The following is a 22,147-nucleotide window of genomic DNA, read 5'->3' on the forward strand; positions in this document are numbered from 1 at the left end:
TAAGGAGTGGTCTCTTCTTCTTCTTCTACATCAATATCAGTGGGACTGAGAGTAGACGGTCGCCTGCCTGAAACAGTGAGGGGACGTTTGAACTGTTCACCATTGGTGAGTAACTGGTACCCTGCTCAGGGAGCGAAAGGACCATCCGTTCTTATTTATTTATTTATTTATTTATTTTTTAAACCTGTCCTGCCCAGCAGCCTGGTATATAGTATAATGACCTGGATACCATATTGTGCCAGACAGATTTTACTTTAACAAGAGAGTATTAAAATGTCTGTTTTATTATTTATTTAATTATGTATTGATTTGTCACCGGGCCGGACAGGGGGGCAGACAGGGGATGGGGGGGGGCACAAACAGACAGCACAGAGAAAGGACAACACCTGTAAGAGAAGGGGGAAAGGGGGATGGAGGGTGGGGACAACAGGGAAAAGCTGTGGAACAGAGAGGGGGGCTTGGGGAGGAGAAAAACAACAACAAACAAACACAAACAAAAAAACAATAAAAATAATAATAATAGTAAAAGACAACCAGCCGAACAGCAGCAATAAACAGCTGGGGGGGTTCATGGCCTTTTGGCCTACAAACACATTTAGTATCCAATGGCATTGTGAGGCTAAACAATAGGACCATTTGGCTATGTAAATGTGGTCTTTGTAAATGCTCTGTATTTGTATAGTGCCTTTCTAGTGTTCTGACAACACAAGCGCTTTACGCTCGCATTCAATCATTCACACACATTCATACACTGAGCCACTGAGGGATTCCAATTAGTGGTTGCCCACTAATCCCTGACCAGTGGTTTTTCCGATTAGTGGGCAACCCGTTCTTCTCCTGAGCCAATTTCTTAAGTTTCTTCCTGCTTTTACCGTGGATCTTATTTGTTTGTTTTCATTGTCTTTGCTCTATAAATAAAGATTATTATTTTTATTTTTATTAATTAATTCATTCAAGGACATACATTTGGATTCTGTAAACAAAGTCTACTTCTGTGATAAGACCGTTTGATGCAGAGTTTCTTCCTCCAATTGCTTGAATTGTTAAATAATTTAATAATGATGTTCATATCGATGGCCCACTAAAGTCTACTGATATGGGCTCCAGACCAACATGAACCTGATGGTGCTGACCATTAATTTACTGACATTTCCACCACATGGCTTTTGTTTACAGTTTCAGGACTATTTGAGGTTTGTGAACGCAAACAGGACCAGTTGGAAATTTTAAACAATGTATTATTGTCGCATTGGTTCGGTTCAGGAAACAGATCTTTAAGTGTTTAGTTGTTAGACCTATGCACAGGAATGATGTCAATTATTTAACAAACATTTAACAAACATTTGTAATGGTTTCTAATGGTAAATGAACTGTACTTGTATAGTGCCTTTATTGTCTTCTGACCACTGAGCCAGCTTCACAGGAGTTGTAGGCGCAATTGATGGCGCTCATTTAAAGATCGACTTTTTTATCTTTCATTTCCAATGTTATAATGTATTCTCTTGAAAATGATTTATTGTCAAATTTGTGTTGAATGTAAATGTGTTGAATTTCACCATTCAATGTGAATTTATTTGAGAATTTTCTTAAATAAGGAAATCTATTCAGTGATTGGTCCTTGCCTACATCATACGTCATCCAAAATCCTGTTTGCAGCACAGCAAGTGTCGTGAATCAGACAATTAAGATTTAATCCTACACTTCACTGAAATTAGGTCTGAGATGCTTGATAATTAACTTTTAAGTGCAGCTTTGAGCCAAGAATTCTTTTACTTTTAAGTCAGTTCTTAGCAGTGTGCTTATGAATAAGTCTGAGAAGCTTGATACGGGCCCAGGAAATCATCTGCCTTGACTTTTGAATTTTCTTACAAAGACATGACTTGAACTTGCCCCCAAAACCTTAAAAGTATCTCTTGACTCTACCTTGTCTACCAGTTTAGTGAAGTTCTGCTGTGCGTAGCGGACGACATCTCCCACTCTGAAGATGGGGCAGTAGGTGTTGTTGACCATGTCAAAGTTACATTTTTTGATGTAATCATCAGTGATGGTAGGAAGGAAGTTTCCTCTGCACACATAGACACATATCATCATTTCAACATGTCAGATTTCATTATCATCATCATCATCATATTTAGAATTATAGTTGTCATACTTGGTGTAGTTGAAGGTTGGGAAGCGGATGCTATTCTTAATGAAAATGGTAAAATTCTCAACTTCCATCATTGGCGTACTGACAGAGAGGGGAAGGGGGGGCACAGAACAACAGAAAAGACCAACACACAAACAGTATTGTGTTTAAATGTGTTATTTTTCTTCAGCCGCACAAAGTCAGCACACAAAGTTGTCTTTGCTTTTTACAATGTGTCAAGGCTCAGATTTCTACCAATGGATACAATTCAGTTTAAATCCACTGTAGTGTGGCGAAGGCCTGCCTTCTCGATTATCTCAAAAGCGGGACAATGAAAACTTAAACTATCTGCATGATAAATGTTACTAGGTTAGTGACTAAGTGAGCTGCCCCAACAGAGATGTGTCTGACATTAGTATAACAGTACAGAACAGTGATTGTAAAGCCTTGTAAAAAGCTCTCCATCACTTTCCAGGATTGTCTTACGTCTTGATGGTGTCGATTTCGGCAGGACACCATCCTTTTATCTCACATCTGTTGACTGTGGTGTTGAAAGGAACACATTTCCCTGTAAGAATTCCTGAGCAGGAAAAGAAAAGCTTATATGCAAACTGGAAAAGCAAAAATAAGTGAATACCAGTTCTGAAGTATTAATTCAACACATACACTGTATGCATTAGCGTAATAACAAGGTACAAGTACAAGGTACAAGATAGATAGGTAGAAATTGATTTTGTAACTTCCTTCTGATACATAGCAGACAATATACATTAATATAAAAGCAATAGTAAAAATGGTAAACACAAATAAACTATTAATAGACAAACTCTGTGTTCTTTCCAATAAGTTATTGTGGTCATTGTTGTTCGCTGATGCTATGTTGAGGTATTTGATGTAGCTTATAGAGTTTATGACCTTAAAATTTTGGGATGATTGGTCTAGCAGTTTCTGGTGAAATATCAAAAACAGGATTTTAAGTGCTTAGAATTCATGAAATTTACTCGTACATTTAAACTTAAGAATAAAAGCAAGTTATCAAATTTCTTAAAGCTAAGAATCACTCTTACTCCCAGTTATTTAAGACAGCTCGAGAGGTCTCTCAAGTGGTTAGGAGCTGCCAGTAGGGCTTGTGATGGCCCTGTGGAGATAGAGACATGCATCTTTCAGGAGAGGAATATTGTTTCTGAATTATTTGACGAAAGACACTTAATTAGACTAGGTTGGACTAGGTTGCAGTAATGCTTTTTCAGTTAAAGCGAAGGTGGTGATGACGCTTCATTTATTTGCCACAGGACAAACGCAGCAATGCTGATGATTTTGGCCGACACAACCATCAATAAGCTGAATAGTCATGGAAAGAATTATGGCACTTAGGCGTTTCATCGACTTCCCAACAACACCCCCCATAATCCGACAGAAGCAAACTCAGTTCATATTGCCGGCAATACAGGAGTACTAGGCGCATTTGATGGAGCTCATATAAGGATACACTTTTTTATATTTCATTTATTAATGTGTAGGCCTATATCATAATTTATTATCTTGAAAATTAAGAATCTAGAATATTCTTAAATAAGGAAATCTCTTCAGTGATTGGTCCTTTGGTCATCATCCAAAATCCTTTTTGCAGCACAGCAAAGTGTCGTAAATCAGCACTAAGACTGACACTTAAGATTTAGTACTACACTTCACTCAAATTAGGACTATGATGCATGATAACTAACTTTTAAGCACAGCTTTGAGCCAAGAAGAAGGAGAGCAGTGTTCTTATGAGTAATTCTGAGAAGCTTGATAAATACGGGCCCAGATGCACTTTGAGATAACTGTGAATATGTAAACTTGATGATGATTATTATTATTATTATTATTATTAGCATAACCTTGAGGTCAGTGAGTGTCATTGTGTGTGCTTGAGTTGTAGGTGGAATTTGGAACCCACCTGCCAATATTTGTGTTTCTAGGTCTTATTTTTTTTGGCAGAGAAAAATAAAAAATGTCCACAGGGTCACAATAGGCAACCTTCAAATTAATATGACCCCAATGAGAAAGAAGAAGAAGAAGAATGAAAACACACAACATGCATTAGTTAAATCAAATGTTGGTTTCAGGTGTATTGTTTTGGTTTTTTACAAATGATTAAATTATAATAATAGTGGGCCACTAAATGTCACTTTTGACTCACTTCTTGACCATAGGCATAGAGGCAAACAGATGTGTTGAAAAAGCTCTCTAGGAACTATGGTAAAATTTTTACTGCAATATAGATGGAGATGAGAGTTTGTGCTTATAAACAACTCCTTTTTCGCCAATCCTAACCAAATTTTATACAATTAATTGAACATGCTGAAGAAAATGTTGAAACGGTTTCACTCAAATCAATGTTGTTTTTGTAAGTATTTGTGTTTGTGAGATAAAGGCAGTTTTGAACTGTGAATGAAAGCTAAAGATTTGAGTTGACTAAAAACAGAGGAAGAGAGAGTGTGCATCTGCATTTTTTTTAACATACAACTTTATTGAGTACTGCCTTAGCAGGGTTCAAACTCACAACCTTTGGATCTAAAAGAAACACAGAATTTGCACAACCACTGGACACTATACATACAGTGTAACCTTTTACACAACTTCACACAACATGAGGCAATGACATCACTTGCCAGACTTAGGTATTTGTAACTTTTGTACGAATCCACGCAGCCGATTACGAGCCTCCTAATGTCAGACTATCTAAGGACTAATAAACGCTCAGAACTAGCATCAGAACACTTGTAACAAGTTTGGTTACAATAACTGAAGCCAATTTTGATTTATGGGCATTTATGTAATTTTGACCTTAAATATTTAAAAATGTTAAGTACTTTTTATTGGTCCAGGGGGGAAAAGTACTTTTTTGTTTCTAAACGTGTGATGGCGATTGCTCAAATAAAAAAAATTGTCAAAATTGTCATAATTGTCAAAATATGTCCAGGTGCAACTGGGTGTGGCTTAGGTTCATATGGACCCACAGATTCCAGGAAAAAAAATTTTGTTTCTGAGACTTATGGTTTAAAAGTTATAGGCCAAAACGCTTCGTTGCTTGGACCCCTAATAAGCTTAACAGATCCAGTACACTCCAGCAGCTTCACTGCTTGGACCTCTAATTATAAAACTGTCATCAAATACTTTAAAGTAGAAAGGAAAAGAAAAAGACAGAGAGAAGATCTCACCACAATTTCCTGGCTTGTTGAGGTGCTTTGTGCAGTCAATGTCTTTGGCACAATTATACCTTTTCTCACTCTGGGTAACACAAAATCATACACACACACACACACACACACACACACACACACAGATTAAAGCTGCATCAACCCTAACCTTTTTTACTGTCTTTAAGTTCATGGTTTCTCGGCAGGCAGACAGACAAAGTTAGTGAGAAGCTGGTGAACATAGTGGAGCATTTAGCAGCTGCTAAAGAGATTAAAATATGTTTTTTTCAGGAGTTGGTGGAGATCAGAAAATGACATTATCAATGTCATTATTACCTTCACAGCTAAAACACAGCCAGACGTGACTGTTTCTACAGTCAGCCAGAGTCAGTATTCAATCGCGGGAAATGTAAAGGGCTGCAGCGGCTCACTTCAAAGAAGCTCCATCACAGAGCTGTAGCACAAGCATGACTTTGACAGGCGGAAGGAAAAGTAGTTCCTATCTACCGAGTATAGTTAGTGCATCCTATTGACAGTAAGATATTTATGATAAAACACACACTCACTCCAAATTACTGAGTTTAGTTATCGATCCTTTTATATGAGTATCGATCCTAGAGCAGGAAACGTTGGTATCAGAAATATCGATACTTTAGTATCGATCCGCACATCACTAGTGGAGAGCCATTGGTCTAGATTTTAAAAGTTTGACTTCTCTGATTGGTTGTAGGTCTGGACCTGCATTCAGTGCAATGCAGCAGACTCACGAAATTCGGATCAAACTAGGCAGTGCTGAATAAATATGAGTGAAGGTACTGTACATTTTACTGTACTGTTTAACTGTAATATGAGATATATATACACACACACACACACACGCACAATGAAGTCAGAATATATTGAATGAAGTCTGAATCATATTACAGCTGAACTATATATATACAGTATATATCTCATATTGTCCATATCATTGATATGGACAGTATATATAGAAGTATATACACATATAATTAGAATATCAAAAAGTTGGTTTATTTCAGTAATTCCATTCAAAAAGTGAAACTTGGATATTATATTCATTCATTACACACAGACTGATATATTTCAAATGTTTATTTCATTTAATTGTGATGATTAAAACTGACAACTAATGAAAATCCCAAATTCAGTATCTCCGAAAATTAGAATATTACTTAAGACCAATACAACAAAAGGATTTTTAGAAACGTTGGCCAACTGAAAAGTGTGAACATGAAAAGTATGAGCGTGTACAGCACTCAATACTTAGTTGGGGCTCCTTTTGCCTGAATTACTGCAGCAATGCGGCGTGGCATGGAGTCGATCAGTCTGTGGCACTGCTCAGGTGTTATGAGAGCCCAGCAGCAGGGTCAGCAGCAGGAAGCATGAAGTGCTCTAAAACTTCCTGGTAGACGGCTGCGTTGACCTTGGACCTCAGAAAACACAGTGGACCAACACCAGCAGATGACATGGCACCCCAAACCATCACTGACTGTGGAAACTTTACACTGGACTTCAGGCAACGTGGATTCTGTGCCTCTCCTCTCTTCCTCCAGACTCTGGGACCTTGATTTCCAAAGGAAATGCAAAATTTCCTTTCATCAGAGAACATAACTTTGGACCACTCAGCAGCAGTCCAGTCCTTTTTGTCTTTAGCCCAGGCGAGACGCTTCTGACGCTGTGTCTTGTTCAAGAGTGGCTTGACACAAGGAATGCAACAGCTGAAACCCATGTCTTGCATACGTCTGTGCGTGGTGGTTCTTGAAGCACTGACTCCAGCTGCAGTCCACTCTTTGTGAATCTCCCCCACATTTTTGAATGGGTTTTGTTTCACAATCCTCTCCAGGGTGCAGTTATCCCTATTGCTTGTACACTTTTTTCTACCACATCTTTTCCTTCCCTTCACCTCTCTATTAATGTGCTTGGACACAGAGCTCTGTGAACAGCCAGCCTCTTTAGCAATGACCTTTTGTGTCTTGCCCTCCTTGTGCAAGGTGTCAATTGTCGTCTTTTGGACAGCTGTCAAGTCAGCAGTCTTTCCCATGATTGTGTAGCCTACAGAACTAGACTGAGAGACCATTTAAAGGCCTTTGCAGGTGTTTTCAGTTAATTAGCTGATTAGAGTGTGGCACCAGGTGTCTTCAATATTGAACCTTTTCACAATATTCTAATTTTCTGAGATACTGATTTGGGGGTTTTCATTAGTTGTCAGTTATAATCATCAAAATTAAAAGGAATGAACACTTGAAATATATCAGTCCTGTGTGGAATGAATGTATACATTATACAAGTTTCACTTTTTGAATGGAATTACTAAAATAAATCAACTTTTTGATGATATTCTAATTATATGACCAGCACCTGTATATAAGTTTGTGACCATGCCACCAACACCGCCCCAACTCATCACACGTTTCATTGCTCTGACTGGTTGTACGTTTATCCAATTGCGCCCAGAGGCACTTTGGTCTGTGTCCGTTGATAACAACCCTTGGAAATCAAAAATGAACTGAGAGGTTTTAATGTACAATGGTTGTAATGGCTTTTATCCAAAGCGACTTACAATTGCTATATACGTCAGAGGTCTGGAGCACCTAGGGGTTAAGTATCTTGCCCAGGGACACCATTGGTGTGTCACAGTGGGGAATTGAACCAAGGACTACCACACCAGTGACATGTGCTTTATCCACTGTGGCATCACCACCCCTAGTATTGATGATTCTGAGGCCGTAATAATGGTGGGCGTATTGGGGTAATAGTACTGACAGTAGCTGACCTCTGGGCAGTATCCTTGGACTTGGTTCTCTGTAGTGATCATTTTGGTGATGATGCAAAAGACTGAAGCTCCCTGCAAAAAACAAATATAAATATTATAGTATAATCGCCATCACTGTATCTTACTGTCAGTCATCTAATCTGTCCACCCATCCATCTGTCATCCATACCTGTGTAGGAGTGACGTAGTCTGCAACATCCATGACCTTGTCGTTGTAGATTCCCAAACCTTTGACTTTGGTCATCACTGAGGATTCAATAGCTGTGTCTCTCACCTGGTAGGCCTTCTCATTGACAAACACCCACCTCAAGCACACACACACAAATAACACAAAATGTGTCATTTAGCCTAAACTGAAATGTTAAACCTGTGCAGTACAGTAGGGCCAAGCTGACAGAAACATTATGACATTGCTTTAACCAAAAACAGAAAATCTTGTGTATTGCTTCTTTCAGATCTCAATTTAAGATGCAGTGAGTCCTGTTCATGTATCACTGCCAATCACTGAATTAGCTAGGCTACAAGCTAATGCTGCTGTCTGTTGCTCATTTTTGTCTCACCCCTTGCTGTTGTCAACTGCTATAGACTGAATGAGCAGTGACCTGAAATCACTGAAAATAAGCCACACCTAGTTCACTTGTTAGTTTGAGAGCTTTGGTGAATGTGCCGGTGTTAATGTTTGTGTGGCAGCTGACACCTGGCTGGGACATCTTCAGTTGCAGGGCTTGAAGTCTGAGATACTATTACTGTTAAAATGACAGTTTGTGGGAAAATGTAAAGGTTTTGTGCATCCTTACATAGTTATAAAACAGAAGAAAATTACATGTGTAAATGTCAACTTGATCTTCTACTTAAATGAATGTTAATTTGAATACATTATCATTATCATATATCCTGTAATACACACTAGTTATAATTTTGATGATAAACTACAAATAGCAAAACAATCAAACCTAAAATCCCTGCCTACAATTGAATTTTAACTGTATAAAAAACTATATAGCATATCTACTTTACTTTTAATACAAATTATGAATATTAATATTCTAAATATAATTCATAAATATCTCGTTTTCGGGGAAACCACCGGAAATTCAGTTTCCGGACTCCCTAGGAAACGTTATGGGTTTAATAATTACACAATTATTCCTAGTGATCAGTTAGTAGTAACTGCTTAATCATTTCTATAAAATCAATCAGTCAATCTCATATCGAAGGCGTAAATCTTCCATTACAGTGACCTGGAGTCAAACAATGCACACACACACTTCCTGTGATTACGGTGAAATTTATTAACTAACAAAAGGTGGATATAAAGTGAGTTTAAATATATCAAAGACATACAACAATAATGATTAAACAAACATGAGCTATCAATGAAAATGATGGAGTTAAATGTGGATTTAGTGGTCTATTGTGGAAAAGATTTGAGTCTAAGGAGGCAAGAGAACCAATAAACGCAAGTTAGTTAGTTGGCTAGAATTAAACTAACGGATTAAAAGAGTATTGGACATCAACTCAACCACAGAATGCCTCTGGTTCCTTACTGCTTGTTGTTTCTCCAGCCGGTTGGTGTTCGGGCCGGCCTCACGCTGGCTGAACTTTGTGCGTTCTCGGTCGAGACGGTTAACACCATCTGCCGGTCACTTTCTCTGCCAGGGAATTTCTCCGGAGGTCCGCCCTCAGTTGGCTTGGTTTGAAGAAAACTTGCAGTGGTAGGCTGTGAGCTGGGTTTAGTTGTGGTTTTGATGTCCTTTGGGTTACTGCTGGTGTGACAGACGCACGTGGCTAGGTCCGAACTTTGGTGGGAGCAGTATAAGTTCACTCGACTACAATATAGCTTAAACGAACTTGGTCGTTCTTGAATTCAAAGTAGCGCGCCTGAAACGGTCTGATAACTTTTAACAAACAAAAGAAAAGAAAAGAATAAATAAAACAAAAACCGAAGTCGCAGTGCTTCGCGTGTGTGGCTTGAAAAGAACAAAGAAATCTTTGTGGCAATCTGGGCCGGACTTCTAAAGTTCAATTTATACTTCTGCGCCAAATCGACGCCGTATGTGACGGCGTAGGCTACGGGGCTACGCAGAGGCTATGCCGTCGCCTGACGTGCACCTCCTCAAAAATGTAACTACATGTCGAGTCGACACAGACCCTAAGCTCTGTGATTGGTCGGCTGGGTAGCCTCGCAATGCCTCCGAGCTGACCGGAAGTACCCTGCACTTTAAAGTAACATTTACTAGCAGCCAAAACGGCGGCTGTAACACAGTGAATCAATATATTTGACCGTTGCAACCCGAGCAAAATGACTCATTTTGCTATCAGAATGTGATCCATTCGTTCAGTAACATTTGAAAGGGCTACACCAGCCGCACATATACAATTTTTTCCCCATTTACATTAGCGGAGCACTAAACCAGAAGTTAGCCTGCTCGGCCGGCAAAAGTCAACACAGTGGACGCTGCCGACTAGCGTTTGGGGGTGTAATTGCAGAATGATGGACACACCTACACACAAGTATAAATGCATGGCTTGATTCTTTTGATCAGTGGACCCTTACAGACTAAAGGAATATATTAAATAATCAAGGAACGGACACATTCGGGCTTAAGAGCGGACTTAACGAGCGCTTCAAAGTTAACGAGTCAGCACTTTTTTCCCCTTTTCCTCTCTTGTAGCCATGCAGGTTACACCGGTAAATCTAGAATAATTAGACTTTGGGTCTTGTTGTTTCCATTAAATGAACTTGACAGTGGTATTGTGGAGAATCTAACCTATCTAATGATGTTCAGCATATTGATCATACATTTAAACATTAATATTTGTATTAACGATCTAATCAGCTTAGAAGCAGCTAAAGCGGGCGACCCCGCGGGGTTTAAGAGGTTTTATACATCCAAAGAACTTCTATAAAAACCAGACCAGGCGTTTAATTAAGGCAGGCGTTTATTTGTCAAAATGTGTTCCCTCACCAGGCCAGTAAAGGAGGTAGGCGGCTATTTGGGACTCTGCTAGTAATTGAAGTTTTACGGTACTTTACAATGGTGGAATAACAGCTATGCTACTATACGGTTATAAAAATGATAAAAGGGCAGCATTTTTAGCTTTAATAAAGCAGCGTCTGTGTGACAGAATAATCAATACCTAATGAATTAAATTAAATATAAATGCCTGATTATATATATATATGAATATACATTTCTGTTAGTTTTAGCTGTTTCATCCAACCAGGCCAAAGTAAATACTGGAAAATCTTAAAAACACACCAGAATGAAGGGAAATACTCACCCAATGAAATAAGTGATGATGAGGAGTTGGACGACACGGTTAATGATGCCGATGGTCCAGCTCTTCACTACCACCGACATGGTGGTTTCGTAGGTGAAGAAGTCTGTTATACAAGACCACATACTAGCACTATGTGTGTGAAGAAATACAAAAACACTTCTGTATGTGTGAAGAAATACAAAAACACTTCTGTATGTGATATGACTTGTGATATGAATCTAAAAAAATGTGTGGATTATGGATGTAAACTCCAAATGAAGTAGCTGTTACCTACAGTAATAACAGATTGCTGTCCCCAAATGCGGCTGACATCTTCACTATTATTTTGTGTTGAAGAAAAAAAGAAATCGATATTTCAGATCCAACACTGAGAGCAGTATCAAGACATCCAAGGACTGTATCTCGACTTCTTCTTCATGGAATAGGTTGAGCCGTCTTCTGAACACACAGTTAAGAAATTCCTGTAGTTCAGTGGCACCTACTTTCAGCTGATGCTCTCTTGCTCTAACTTCCAGCTTAATGTATCATGTTGACTTACTAGTCAACAATTAAACATCTTTCTTTCTCTCCTTTTTCACCCACTCTGCTGGTCTCTGCTGGTCTCTTTCTTATTTCCTCTCTCTCTCTTTTCTCGTTTATCTCTGACTCTTTGGTTTCCCCCTCGATGACTTCTCAAAGTCCACCTCCCTCTTTCTGCTCAGAATACCATGGACGTTCACGGTCAATTGGAAAAAAGTTGTATTGTAATAAGAGTGTTGACTAAAAGTAAAAATAGATTTTCAGTCAAAGCTGAGAGATTAATGTTCAGAACTCATTTTGTATGAAAGGCTTTTTGTATGAAAGGCTTTTTGTATGATCAGTCCCATGTATCAGTCTCTACATCTGAATGCACACCACAAACCATATCCAGGAGATAACATTTCACACTAATTCAATATAGCATCAAAGCTGCCTTCAGTCTAATGCCATCAAGACTCTGAATGCCTCCATTAAAAAGAAGTCACTTATGGTGAGTCGATAATGCACTGCCATTGAATTAGAACCAGGAAGTGATAAAATATTATTGTGTCTCTGTCTCGTTCTTTCTTTCTAAAATAAGGGAATAGGATAAGAGAAGAGACAATAAGAGGAGGATGGAAAACAAGATGGGATGGGATACGGATGGAAAGAAATTGGAAGGAGGAAATGTTGTTCCAAGTTTACCAATCCACTGCACTGGAGGTCAGATCATTTAATAAAATGGCCATGGAACTGTCCGCTTGGAGTCCTTTTAAGGTGTATTGATTTTAAAGATTGTAAAAGACGTTTTTTATTAGGATTATGGTGTAAACATGGGCAGATCACAGTATAATTTCTGCCATTAAGCTAAACTAACTCTTGTATAACTGTAGATAAACCCCGTACTTACCAGTTTACGGTTGGTCACAAAACCACAAACACAAGCAGAGCAATCAGACTCGAATCACATGGTAGAGACGCCAACTTATTGAAGATGGTAATAAGTCAGTCCCTTGAGAAGCGGAATGAGGTGTGTATAGTTGTCTATGTGCAGGTGCTGTGGGAGTGAAGTGTTCATGTTTATTGTTGAAAGTTGTTTAGCTATGTGAGAGCCATTTAGCTTTGATGTATTAAGTGTGTGATTTAAAGGTTATTGTGTAGAATATAGATATATAATATTGGTATAGAGTGACTGTCGTTTAATTTGTGTATTTAATTAGGTTCATTGTTGTAGCATGTTTGATTTTAGCTAGGATAATATGTGTATAAAAGTACTTATGTTTATATCTAATTGTATATCTTTATAGTTTTCACGGTGCACTACGGTATTTGGATACAGAGGAAAAGAAAGAACAAAGACTCTCTGCATTATGCTTTAAACACCGAGGGCAGTTACAGGCCATAATGGGAAACCAAATATTCTTTTTTTATTTAGGCAAGTTACGTAAATTGACGTAAGCAATGTTAACTGACGTACGTAGTTATTTTAACCCAAACCATGATCTTTTCCTAACCTTAACCAAGTAGTTTTGTTGCCTAAATCCAACCAAGAATTTGTTGAGGCTAAATCTAACCAAACTGCAACGCTTCACGACTTTAATATCGCGCTGTTTCAAAATGGCAATGTTATTTAACGCATTTTATTTATTATAAGTGTAAATTTATTGTTGCTAACTTTACCGGAAGATGTATATTTGTTGTTGCTAAGCGTTGCTAACTTGACCACGCAGCCCTAAAGGTCAATAAATGATGCAAAAGGGCTACCCAGTTTGTTAAAAGGCGACGGCAAAGGGCCTTGACCAAGCGTCAATATGTGACGAGTCAGGAGTGAGAACGTGTTGGCATCTTCACCTCCAAGATCGTCTGAGACCAGCCACCAGGACAGCTGCTGCAACAATCAATTTGCATAATCAAAGAATTTCTGCGCAAACTGTCAGGAACTGTCTCAGGGAAGCTCATCTGCATGCTCGTCGTCCTCATCAGGGTCTCGACCTGACTGCAACTTCGCACAGCCATTGGAGAGGAGTGGACCAACATTCCATAGGCCACAATCAGCAACTTGATCAACTCTATGCGAAGGAGATGTGTTGCACTGTTTGGGACAAATGGTGGTCACACCAGATGCTGACTGGTTTCCAGACCACCCCGGACCCACCTGGATCATATTTCTCCTGTCTTAGCTTCTCTGCATTGGCTCCCTGTAAGATCCAGAATAGAATTTAAAATCCTTCTGCTTCCCTACAGAGCCCTTATCGCAATGGGAACGGACTGACCCGGTACCGGGTACGTAATCGATTTTCGCTGTTCTAGCTGTTTTCCGTCCAAAAACTACGGCGCTTTGTGTCCACAGAGATTGTCTGGCAGGCTGCCATCTTGGTGAGGTCGGCAGCGTTCTTAAGTTTCGTTTGTGTCACGAGGTATGAGAGCCAAAGAAGAGTGTAATTTGGCGGAGGCGATCTTTATCGGTCTCTGCTGGCGACCCGTAGGAGCTCGTCAAGACGAACAAAATGAGCCCACCCACAGCACTGTAGGATGTTCTGTTCTCAAGCTGTGGGCCTGTAAAGCATGGGAGTGCTTTTGGTCATTTATATTGACTGTTTTTTATCAATATTTCAATGTTTTGGAAGCTTTATGTTGTTTGGAACATGGTTGTATGGAGAGAAATAATGTTTTGAAGATAACTCCCAATAAAAGTGAACATATAAACAGTAAATATGGCCAAAACATGGACATTGAAAGATTGTGTAATAACTGTATATCAGTTTCTTTTCATCAAATTTACAGTTACAGTTGTATTCTAGTTGTATTAGAAGATATTCAGGTGCATTATAGTCCTTTTTGATGGTTTATTGCATCAAAATAAAGCTTTTTTTACCAGGCGAGGATGAAAATATTATATTTTTTCTGTATTTCAGATCCATGTAGTCTGTAATGGTAAAATAAATATGTTAATCTACAATGGATTTATATTCCTTAGCTTTTGACCTTTCAAAGGAGACCAGAATTATGCATCTAAGCCTAATGGTTGAGGAGATATTACTGATTTATTTTGGATATTTGATTTTAGGCGTTTTTCCTAGAAATAGGTAGGAGGTAGTCAGGTGCGGCGCCATCTTATTTTAAAGAGCTCCTAGTACCTTACAGGGGCGTTGTTAGGATCTTCAAACATCACAATTTCACCTGATAATTGCACCCTCACCCCTGCTGCTGCTAACTTGTTATGCCATGTGCCTAAGTCATCACCTTGATTTTAAACCATTAATTTCATGTGTGTATTCAATGTTTTTCGTCCTATAAGTCATGAAGCAAATGTGATATTTAAATAAATGTATTATTATAATTTCTGTTATTACTACTACAAATGATAGATTAATAAAAAAAAATAATATTAATCTGGGAGTCTGAGGTTAAGTTTAAACACTTTATTTCCTGACAATTCAAAATTCAAAAATATAATGGAATATAATGCAGTAAGGCTCTCATGCAGTCTGAATTGCTTTTAGTTATGGATTCTCCTGTCAATTGGGTAGCACATAATGAAATGATTTATGCTATCAGGACATTGTTTATTGTTTGGTCCCAGTAATTATTTCTGTATCATAAATTCTTAAGATATCATGCTATTTATTAAAAAATACTGCCACGTACAAATACAAAACAGACAAAGAGCATATCTCTCCAACAGTACGGGTGTCCACACACACACACACACACAGATTAGATTAGATTAGATTATATGGTATGTGATCTTTCTGGATGGAGGAATAAGGGAGACATAGAGAAGGAAAAAACAAGGAAGAAGGCTGGAGAACTGGTAAAAAATATTTGTATTGATTTTGATATTTACAACCAGTAATGGAGAGGGAGAGACGGAGAGAGAGACAGAGAGAGAGAGAGAGGGGCTGCAGTTGTGTTCTGCCTTGCTGTCACCCATCATCAGCATCATCATCTGAAGTTAACCTAATGATGATGATCATTATCATCATTATTATCATCATTAGGTTAACTTCCATCATCATAATTCATCAATCCACATGACTAAAGTATTAGCCACAAAGATCACATCACTTCACTTTTATCTGGACCCTGCAACCACTTTGTAGAAGCTAATGGGAATGCAAATACAGAATAAAGCACAGTGGATGTTTTCTTGTCATTGTCTGATGTGTGGGAGTTCAGCCATCACTGCTATCACAAGCTATCTCCACGGAGCCTCAGGCAGCAAATAAATAATTTTGTTTTTTAAAAAACAGAACCATTCAATCTTGCTGAAAAACCAAACTTTGCCCTCAGACATAACACACAGGCCCTCAAAAACACACACACACACGCTACAACAAAGTCTGACACACATAAATTCAAAACAATACTACACAAACTGGTTATAAGTAATGTTGCTTGTGGTTCTCCCCCTCAAAAACCTTTTCACATGATGGACACAAAAGAAATAACAAATGCATACATTTGTTTCCAACTGGGTAGCTGTGTGCTAATTGAGCTTAATCTGTGCTAATTGAGCTCAATCTGTGCTGATTGAGCTCAATCTGTGCTGATTGGGTGAACAATATCAAATGTGTGTGCTTTCTCAGTGACCACATGGTGTAAACAATGAATGGATGATGACTGGATTTGTGTGTAGAGTTTAGGGAAATGGGTGTGCTTTTTGAAAAACGGAGTTATGGTTATTATTCAAATACCTGGTTATAGTGTTTAAGCAATGGAGAAAAACTGTATTACAGCTGCTGCTGTTATAGGCTTAGCACCCCTTGTTATTAGTGTGAAAGCTGGATTGCGTCTTCTGCATACTTTCAGCTACAGAAACCTTTCAAATATAACAACATTCAGCTGTTTAAGGACAATACTGTTAGCTTTTTTCAACACTTCTTTACAATTTAAGTAAATGGGAGCAAATGACATACATAAACACACACACATGCTGAAACTACTTGTGTTTTAGCTGCTGAACCTATTCAAATATCAAAATGTTCAACTCTTTAAAGACAACACTCCTGTCATTCAATTTTTGGGAAAACTTATAATTTTTAAATTACAAAAATACTGTACATACACACAGGTATAATTTCAAAAAAATTCAAAATAAAAGCCCCATAAAGTAACTTTAAATTAAAAGTTAGCCGAGGATGAGACTTGTTTTTCAAAATAAAAGTTGCCAACAGCCACTGTATGTTCACAGGAAACTAGAAATGGGCCTAGTTTTTCAACTATATCTTAATGGAATTCAGGATGAGGCTGTATATTCAAATTAAAAGCCCCATAATGTAACTGTATCTTAGCAGGAAGCTTAGAAAGAGGATTATTTATTAAAATAAAAAGTTTCCAATGGTCACTGTAAATTAACAGGAAATTAGGGCTGCACCTAGTGTTAGAAAATAAAAACCCCATGGAGTAATAGTATCATAAAAGGAACTCAGGACGAGGCAATAATTTTAAAATAAAAGCCGCATATAGTAATTTTATCTTAACTGGAAACTCAGGATGAGGTGGTAGTTTCTTTCTTTTTTGTCATTGAAAGTTTTTTTTTCGTTAATAAAATAATTCTACATACAGATATAAATGATATAGATGTGATACACAAGATCTCACATTTGATAACAAAACAAAAACAAAACAGACAAGCATTCTGCACCCTGCTTATGGAAAGTTCAAATACCGCTATCCCTTCCATAAATCTAATCCATTCATTAATCTCTGGTCTGTGTGGGCTCTTCCAGTTATGCAAAATAAATCTGGCCGCAGCTATAAAACCTGTCATCATCAGCCTGACATCGGCTTTAGTAATACCTGGTGGAATGAGAGATTTATCTCCTAACAGACACAATTGTGGAGATCCCAGCAAAGGGTTGTCCGAGCAACCTTACAAAATTAATCAGTACAGTCTTATAAAGAGGCATTACCATGGGACAGTCCCATAGAACATGATGAAATGTACCCACTTCTTTATCACACATCCAGCATTTATATCCTGGGTTAAGCCCATTCTAAACAACCTATTAGGTGTAAAATAATATGTACAATTTTATAATGGATGAGTTTGTTTCTAGCATGCCTCATAGCCTTTCCCACATCAGGTGGTAGTTTCAAAATAAAGTAAACAGTAGAGGGCTAGTGAGTTTTAGATCTGATATTAATCCAAAAAGAATATTAATTTATTTTTAATTCCAGCTTTGGCAGTCTATTGTTTGCCTTTCCGCAAATGCACATCAGCTCCCTTTTTAAAGCAAAGCATTTCAGTTGATATCATCACCATTGATCAGCTTCCAGTGTATTTCATCTTTTCACATTCACGCCTCGCAGTAAGGCAAGGCAAGGCCAGGCAAGTTTATTTGTATAGCACAATTTAACAACAAGGTAATTCAAAGTGCTTTACATAAAACATAAAAGCAACAGGGAAATATGTAAAAGTTTAAAAGCAACATAAAATATAATAAAAGTTACAGTGTTACAATCATGGTTAAAAGAGTTAAATGGAAAATAATAAAAAGCTAAAAACAAAGAAAAAGAAAACAAGACAGTAAAAGTTACAGTGCAGTGTAAGTTATCAGTAAAAAGAAAGATATTTCATTAAAAGCAATGGTAAAAAGAAAAGTCTTTGGTCTTAATTTAAAAGAACTGACTGTTTCAGCAGACCTGCAGTTATCTGGGAGTTTGTTCCAAATATACGGAGCATAATAACTGAACGCTGCTCCTTGTTTAGTTTTGACTCTGGGGACAGAAAGCAGACCTGCACCAGACGACCTGAGAGATCTGGATGGTTCGTAACGAAGCAGAAGATCATAAATGTATTTTGGCCCTAAACCATTTAGTGCTTTATAAACTAACAGAAGGATTTTGAAATCAATTATTTGACATACAGGAAGCCAATGTAAAGACCTCAGAACTGGAGTGATGTGATCCACCTTTTTGGTCTTAGTGAGGACTCGAGCAGCAGCGTTCTGAATCAGCTGCAGCTGTCTGATGGATTTCTTAGGGAGCCCTGTAAGGACACTGTTACAGTAGTCAAGTCGACTGAAGATAAATGCATGGATAAGCTTTTCCAGGTCCTGCTGAGACATAAGTCCTTCAATCCTTGATATATTCTTCAGGTGAGTTCATGACTACACCAAGATTTCTGGCTTGATTTGTGGTTCTTAACATTACAGACTGAAGTCAAGCACTGACTTTTAATCGTTCCTCCCTGGCTCCAAAAACAATAACTTCAGTTTTACCCTTGTTTAATTGAAGAAAATTCTGGCACATCCAATCGTTGACCTGCTCAATACAGTTACTCAGCGCCTGTATGGGGTCATAGTCCCCTGGTGAAATGGTTATGTAAATCTGTGTGTCATCTGCATAATTATGGTAACATATTTTGTTGTTTTTCAAAATCTGAGCCAGTGGAAGCATGTAAATGTTAAACAAAAGAGGTCCCAGAATGGAGCCTTGGGGAACTCCACATGTAATTTTTGTAAGCTCAGATGTGTGATTACCTATAGACACAAAGTAGTCCCTGTCCTTTAAGTAGGATTCAAACCAGTTTGCCAGAAAGTCCAACCCAGTTTTCAAGTCCGTCTAGTAATATGTTGTGGTCGACCGTGTCGAATGCAGCATTGAGATTCACTAATACTAAGACTGAAATTCTGCCACTGTCAGTGTTTAAATGGATGTCATTGAAGACCTTAACAAGAGCTGTCTCAGTGCTGTGGTGTGGTTAAAAACATGACTGGAAGACATCAAAACTGTTATTTAGTGCCAAGAAGCTGTTGAAAAACAGCCTTTTCAATGATTTTACTTGAAAATGAGAGATTTGATATGGGCCTGTAATTGCTCATTAGTGAACTGTCTAGATTGCTCTTTTTTAAGACTGGCTTCAGGGCCACTGGGAAAAAACCTGAGAGGAGAGACATGTTGACAATTTGTAGTAAATCTGAGGCCATGCATTTAGACACATTTTTGAAAAAACCTGTTGGCAGAATATCAAGGCAGCATGAGGAGGATTTCAGATGTTGTATTATGTCCTCCAGGTTTTTATGGTTAATAGAATGAAATTGTCTCATGCTATATGAATTGTTTTTAAGTGGACACGGGGACAAGACATATCCTGTTACTGACATGGAGGTACTGATTGCTTGTCTAATTGTTTGAATTTTGTCTGTGAAGCAGGAAGCAAATTCATTGCTGGCCCTGGTGGATAGAAGGTCAGAGGCTACAGACACAGGAGGGTTGGTTAGCCTGTCGACAGTAGCAAACAGGGCATGTGCATTATTAGTGTTTTTGGTGATGATGTCAGAGAAGGAGGATCGCCTTGCATTTCTCAGCTCTAAATTATAAATGCAAAGTCTCTCTTCATAGATGTCATAATGAACCTGGAGATTTGTTTTCAGTACCAACAGTGGTAGAAGCAGCTTGGCACACTGACAACTGGGAGTTACAATAGCAGCACCTTACAGCTTCTAGCTCTCACAGACATTTAAACGCCCCAGTTATCCTGCATTTATTTAATATAGACACAATAGTAATTCACAGTTTCCCAGTTGAAAATACCATTAACAACTGAGAAGTACGGTGGCTGGTCACCAAGGGCAAACACACTGCAACTTAGGAAAACACTCCGCAAATTATCTTTATTTTGTTTCACTACAGACAGACTCAAAATTATTTAAATCAAAGGTAAACAGAAGAGGAGCTGTGCATAAAAAAACTCATAAAAAAGTGCAATAGTGCAAAAGAATAGGAGAATTAAATGTGGACTTGTGGAAATCAGAATGAGCTTCATTGCCAAGTAGTGTTTTACACATACAAGGAATTTGCTTTTGTGATGAGGTGCTACGCGTAGACAAACATACAGTTGACATAAATAAATTTAGAAATATAGAAATATGGATTAGACAATGTAAGTTATATAAGAATAATAAGAGGATAGAGAAGAATAATACAACTATTTGCAGAGGAAAGACGTGTTGCAACGGAAGAGAGTATTGTGTACAGATGTGTACATAAATATAAATTGACAATATAAAAATATACAACAAACAACAAAGATTAACAATTAACAATAAATATGTGCAGTGTGCCAGGTTTGCACATGATATGAAATTAAATAATATTTACAAGTCCAGAGACAGTTGTATTATTTTAAAAGGGGGAGTGTCAGTGGGGGACCCGGGTCTTGCTGATGAGTCTAGCTGCAGATGGGAAGAAACTGTTTTTGTGGCGAGAGGTTTTGGTCCTGATGGACCGCAGCCTCCTGCTAGAGGGGAGAGTCTGAAACAGTTTGTGTCCGGGGTGGGAGGAGTCAGCTCCAATCTTTCCTGGAGGTGTACAGGTCCAGAAGAGAAGGAAGATTGCAGCCAATCACCTTCTCTGCAGAGCAAATGATGCGCTGCAGCCTGCCCTTGTCCCTGGTGGTGGCAGCAGCGTACCAGATGGTGATGGAGGAGGTGAGGATGGACTCGTATTGGCGGTGTAGAAGTGCACCATAATTGTCTTTGGCAGGCTGAACTTCTTCAGCTGCCGCAGGAAGAATATCCTCTGCTGGGCCTTCTTGGTGAGGGAGGTGATGTTGACGTCCTGGGAGATGATGGTGATGATGAGTCCACATTGGCGACGGAGGAGTCACACAGGATGATAGGGGAGGGTGGGGCAGGGCTCTTTCTGAATTCCACGACCATCTCCACTGTCTTCAGAGCGTTAAGCTCCAGACTGTTCTGGCTGCACCAGGTCACCAGATGGTCGATCTCCCACCTGTAGGCAGACTCATCCCCACCTGAGATGAGCCCAATGACGGAGGTGTCATCTGCAAACTTCAGTAGCTTGACAGACTGGTGACTGGAGGTGCAGCTGTTGGTGTACTGGGAGAAGAGGAGAGAGGAAAGAACGCAGTTGAGGGGAACCGGTGCTGATGGTCCTGGAGACAGAGACATGTTTTCCCAGCTTCACCTGCTGCTTCCTGTCCGTCAGGAAGTCTGTGATCCACCTGCAGGTGGAGTCAGGCACGTTCAGGTGAGAGAGCTTGTCCTGCAGCAGGGCCAGGATGATGGTGTTAAAAGCAGAGCTGAAATCCACAAACAGGATCCTGGTGTAGGTTCCTCGGGAGTCCAGGTGCTGGAGGACGACATTCATTTCCAAGTTTTTTGGAATTCAGTTTCAAACTAATAAATTCAATTTCAAATTGTGCTATTCAAAGTATTTTAATACAATTATTCAAGTTGAGCACTTCAAATTCAGATCTAAATTATTCAACCGAATTTATAGTCAACACCT

General features: G+C 38.7%; 1 protein-coding gene across 1 annotated transcript in view; it reads right to left on the bottom strand.

Annotated features, from left to right (window-relative positions):
• LOC119914465 (P2X purinoceptor 3-like) overlaps positions 1–11,514 on the bottom strand; it is a 44,385-nt gene extending 32,871 nt beyond the window's left edge. The window contains 7 exon segments of the mRNA XM_038733781.1: positions 1,924–2,065; positions 2,153–2,230; positions 2,615–2,708; positions 5,332–5,401; positions 8,105–8,176; positions 8,274–8,409; positions 11,390–11,514. Of these exon segments, the coding sequence (XP_038589709.1) occupies positions 1,924–2,065; positions 2,153–2,230; positions 2,615–2,708; positions 5,332–5,401; positions 8,105–8,176; positions 8,274–8,409; positions 11,390–11,511 (714 nt within the window). The 5' untranslated portion in view covers positions 11,512–11,514.
• Positions 11,515–22,147: the final 10,633 nt, after the last annotated feature.

This window comes from Micropterus salmoides, unplaced genomic scaffold, assembly GCF_014851395.1.
Source record: "Micropterus salmoides isolate LMB-PRFRI ecotype aquatic unplaced genomic scaffold, ASM1485139v1 Ms_hic_scaffold_1, whole genome shotgun sequence".
NCBI lineage: Eukaryota > Metazoa > Chordata > Actinopteri > Centrarchiformes > Centrarchidae > Micropterus > Micropterus salmoides.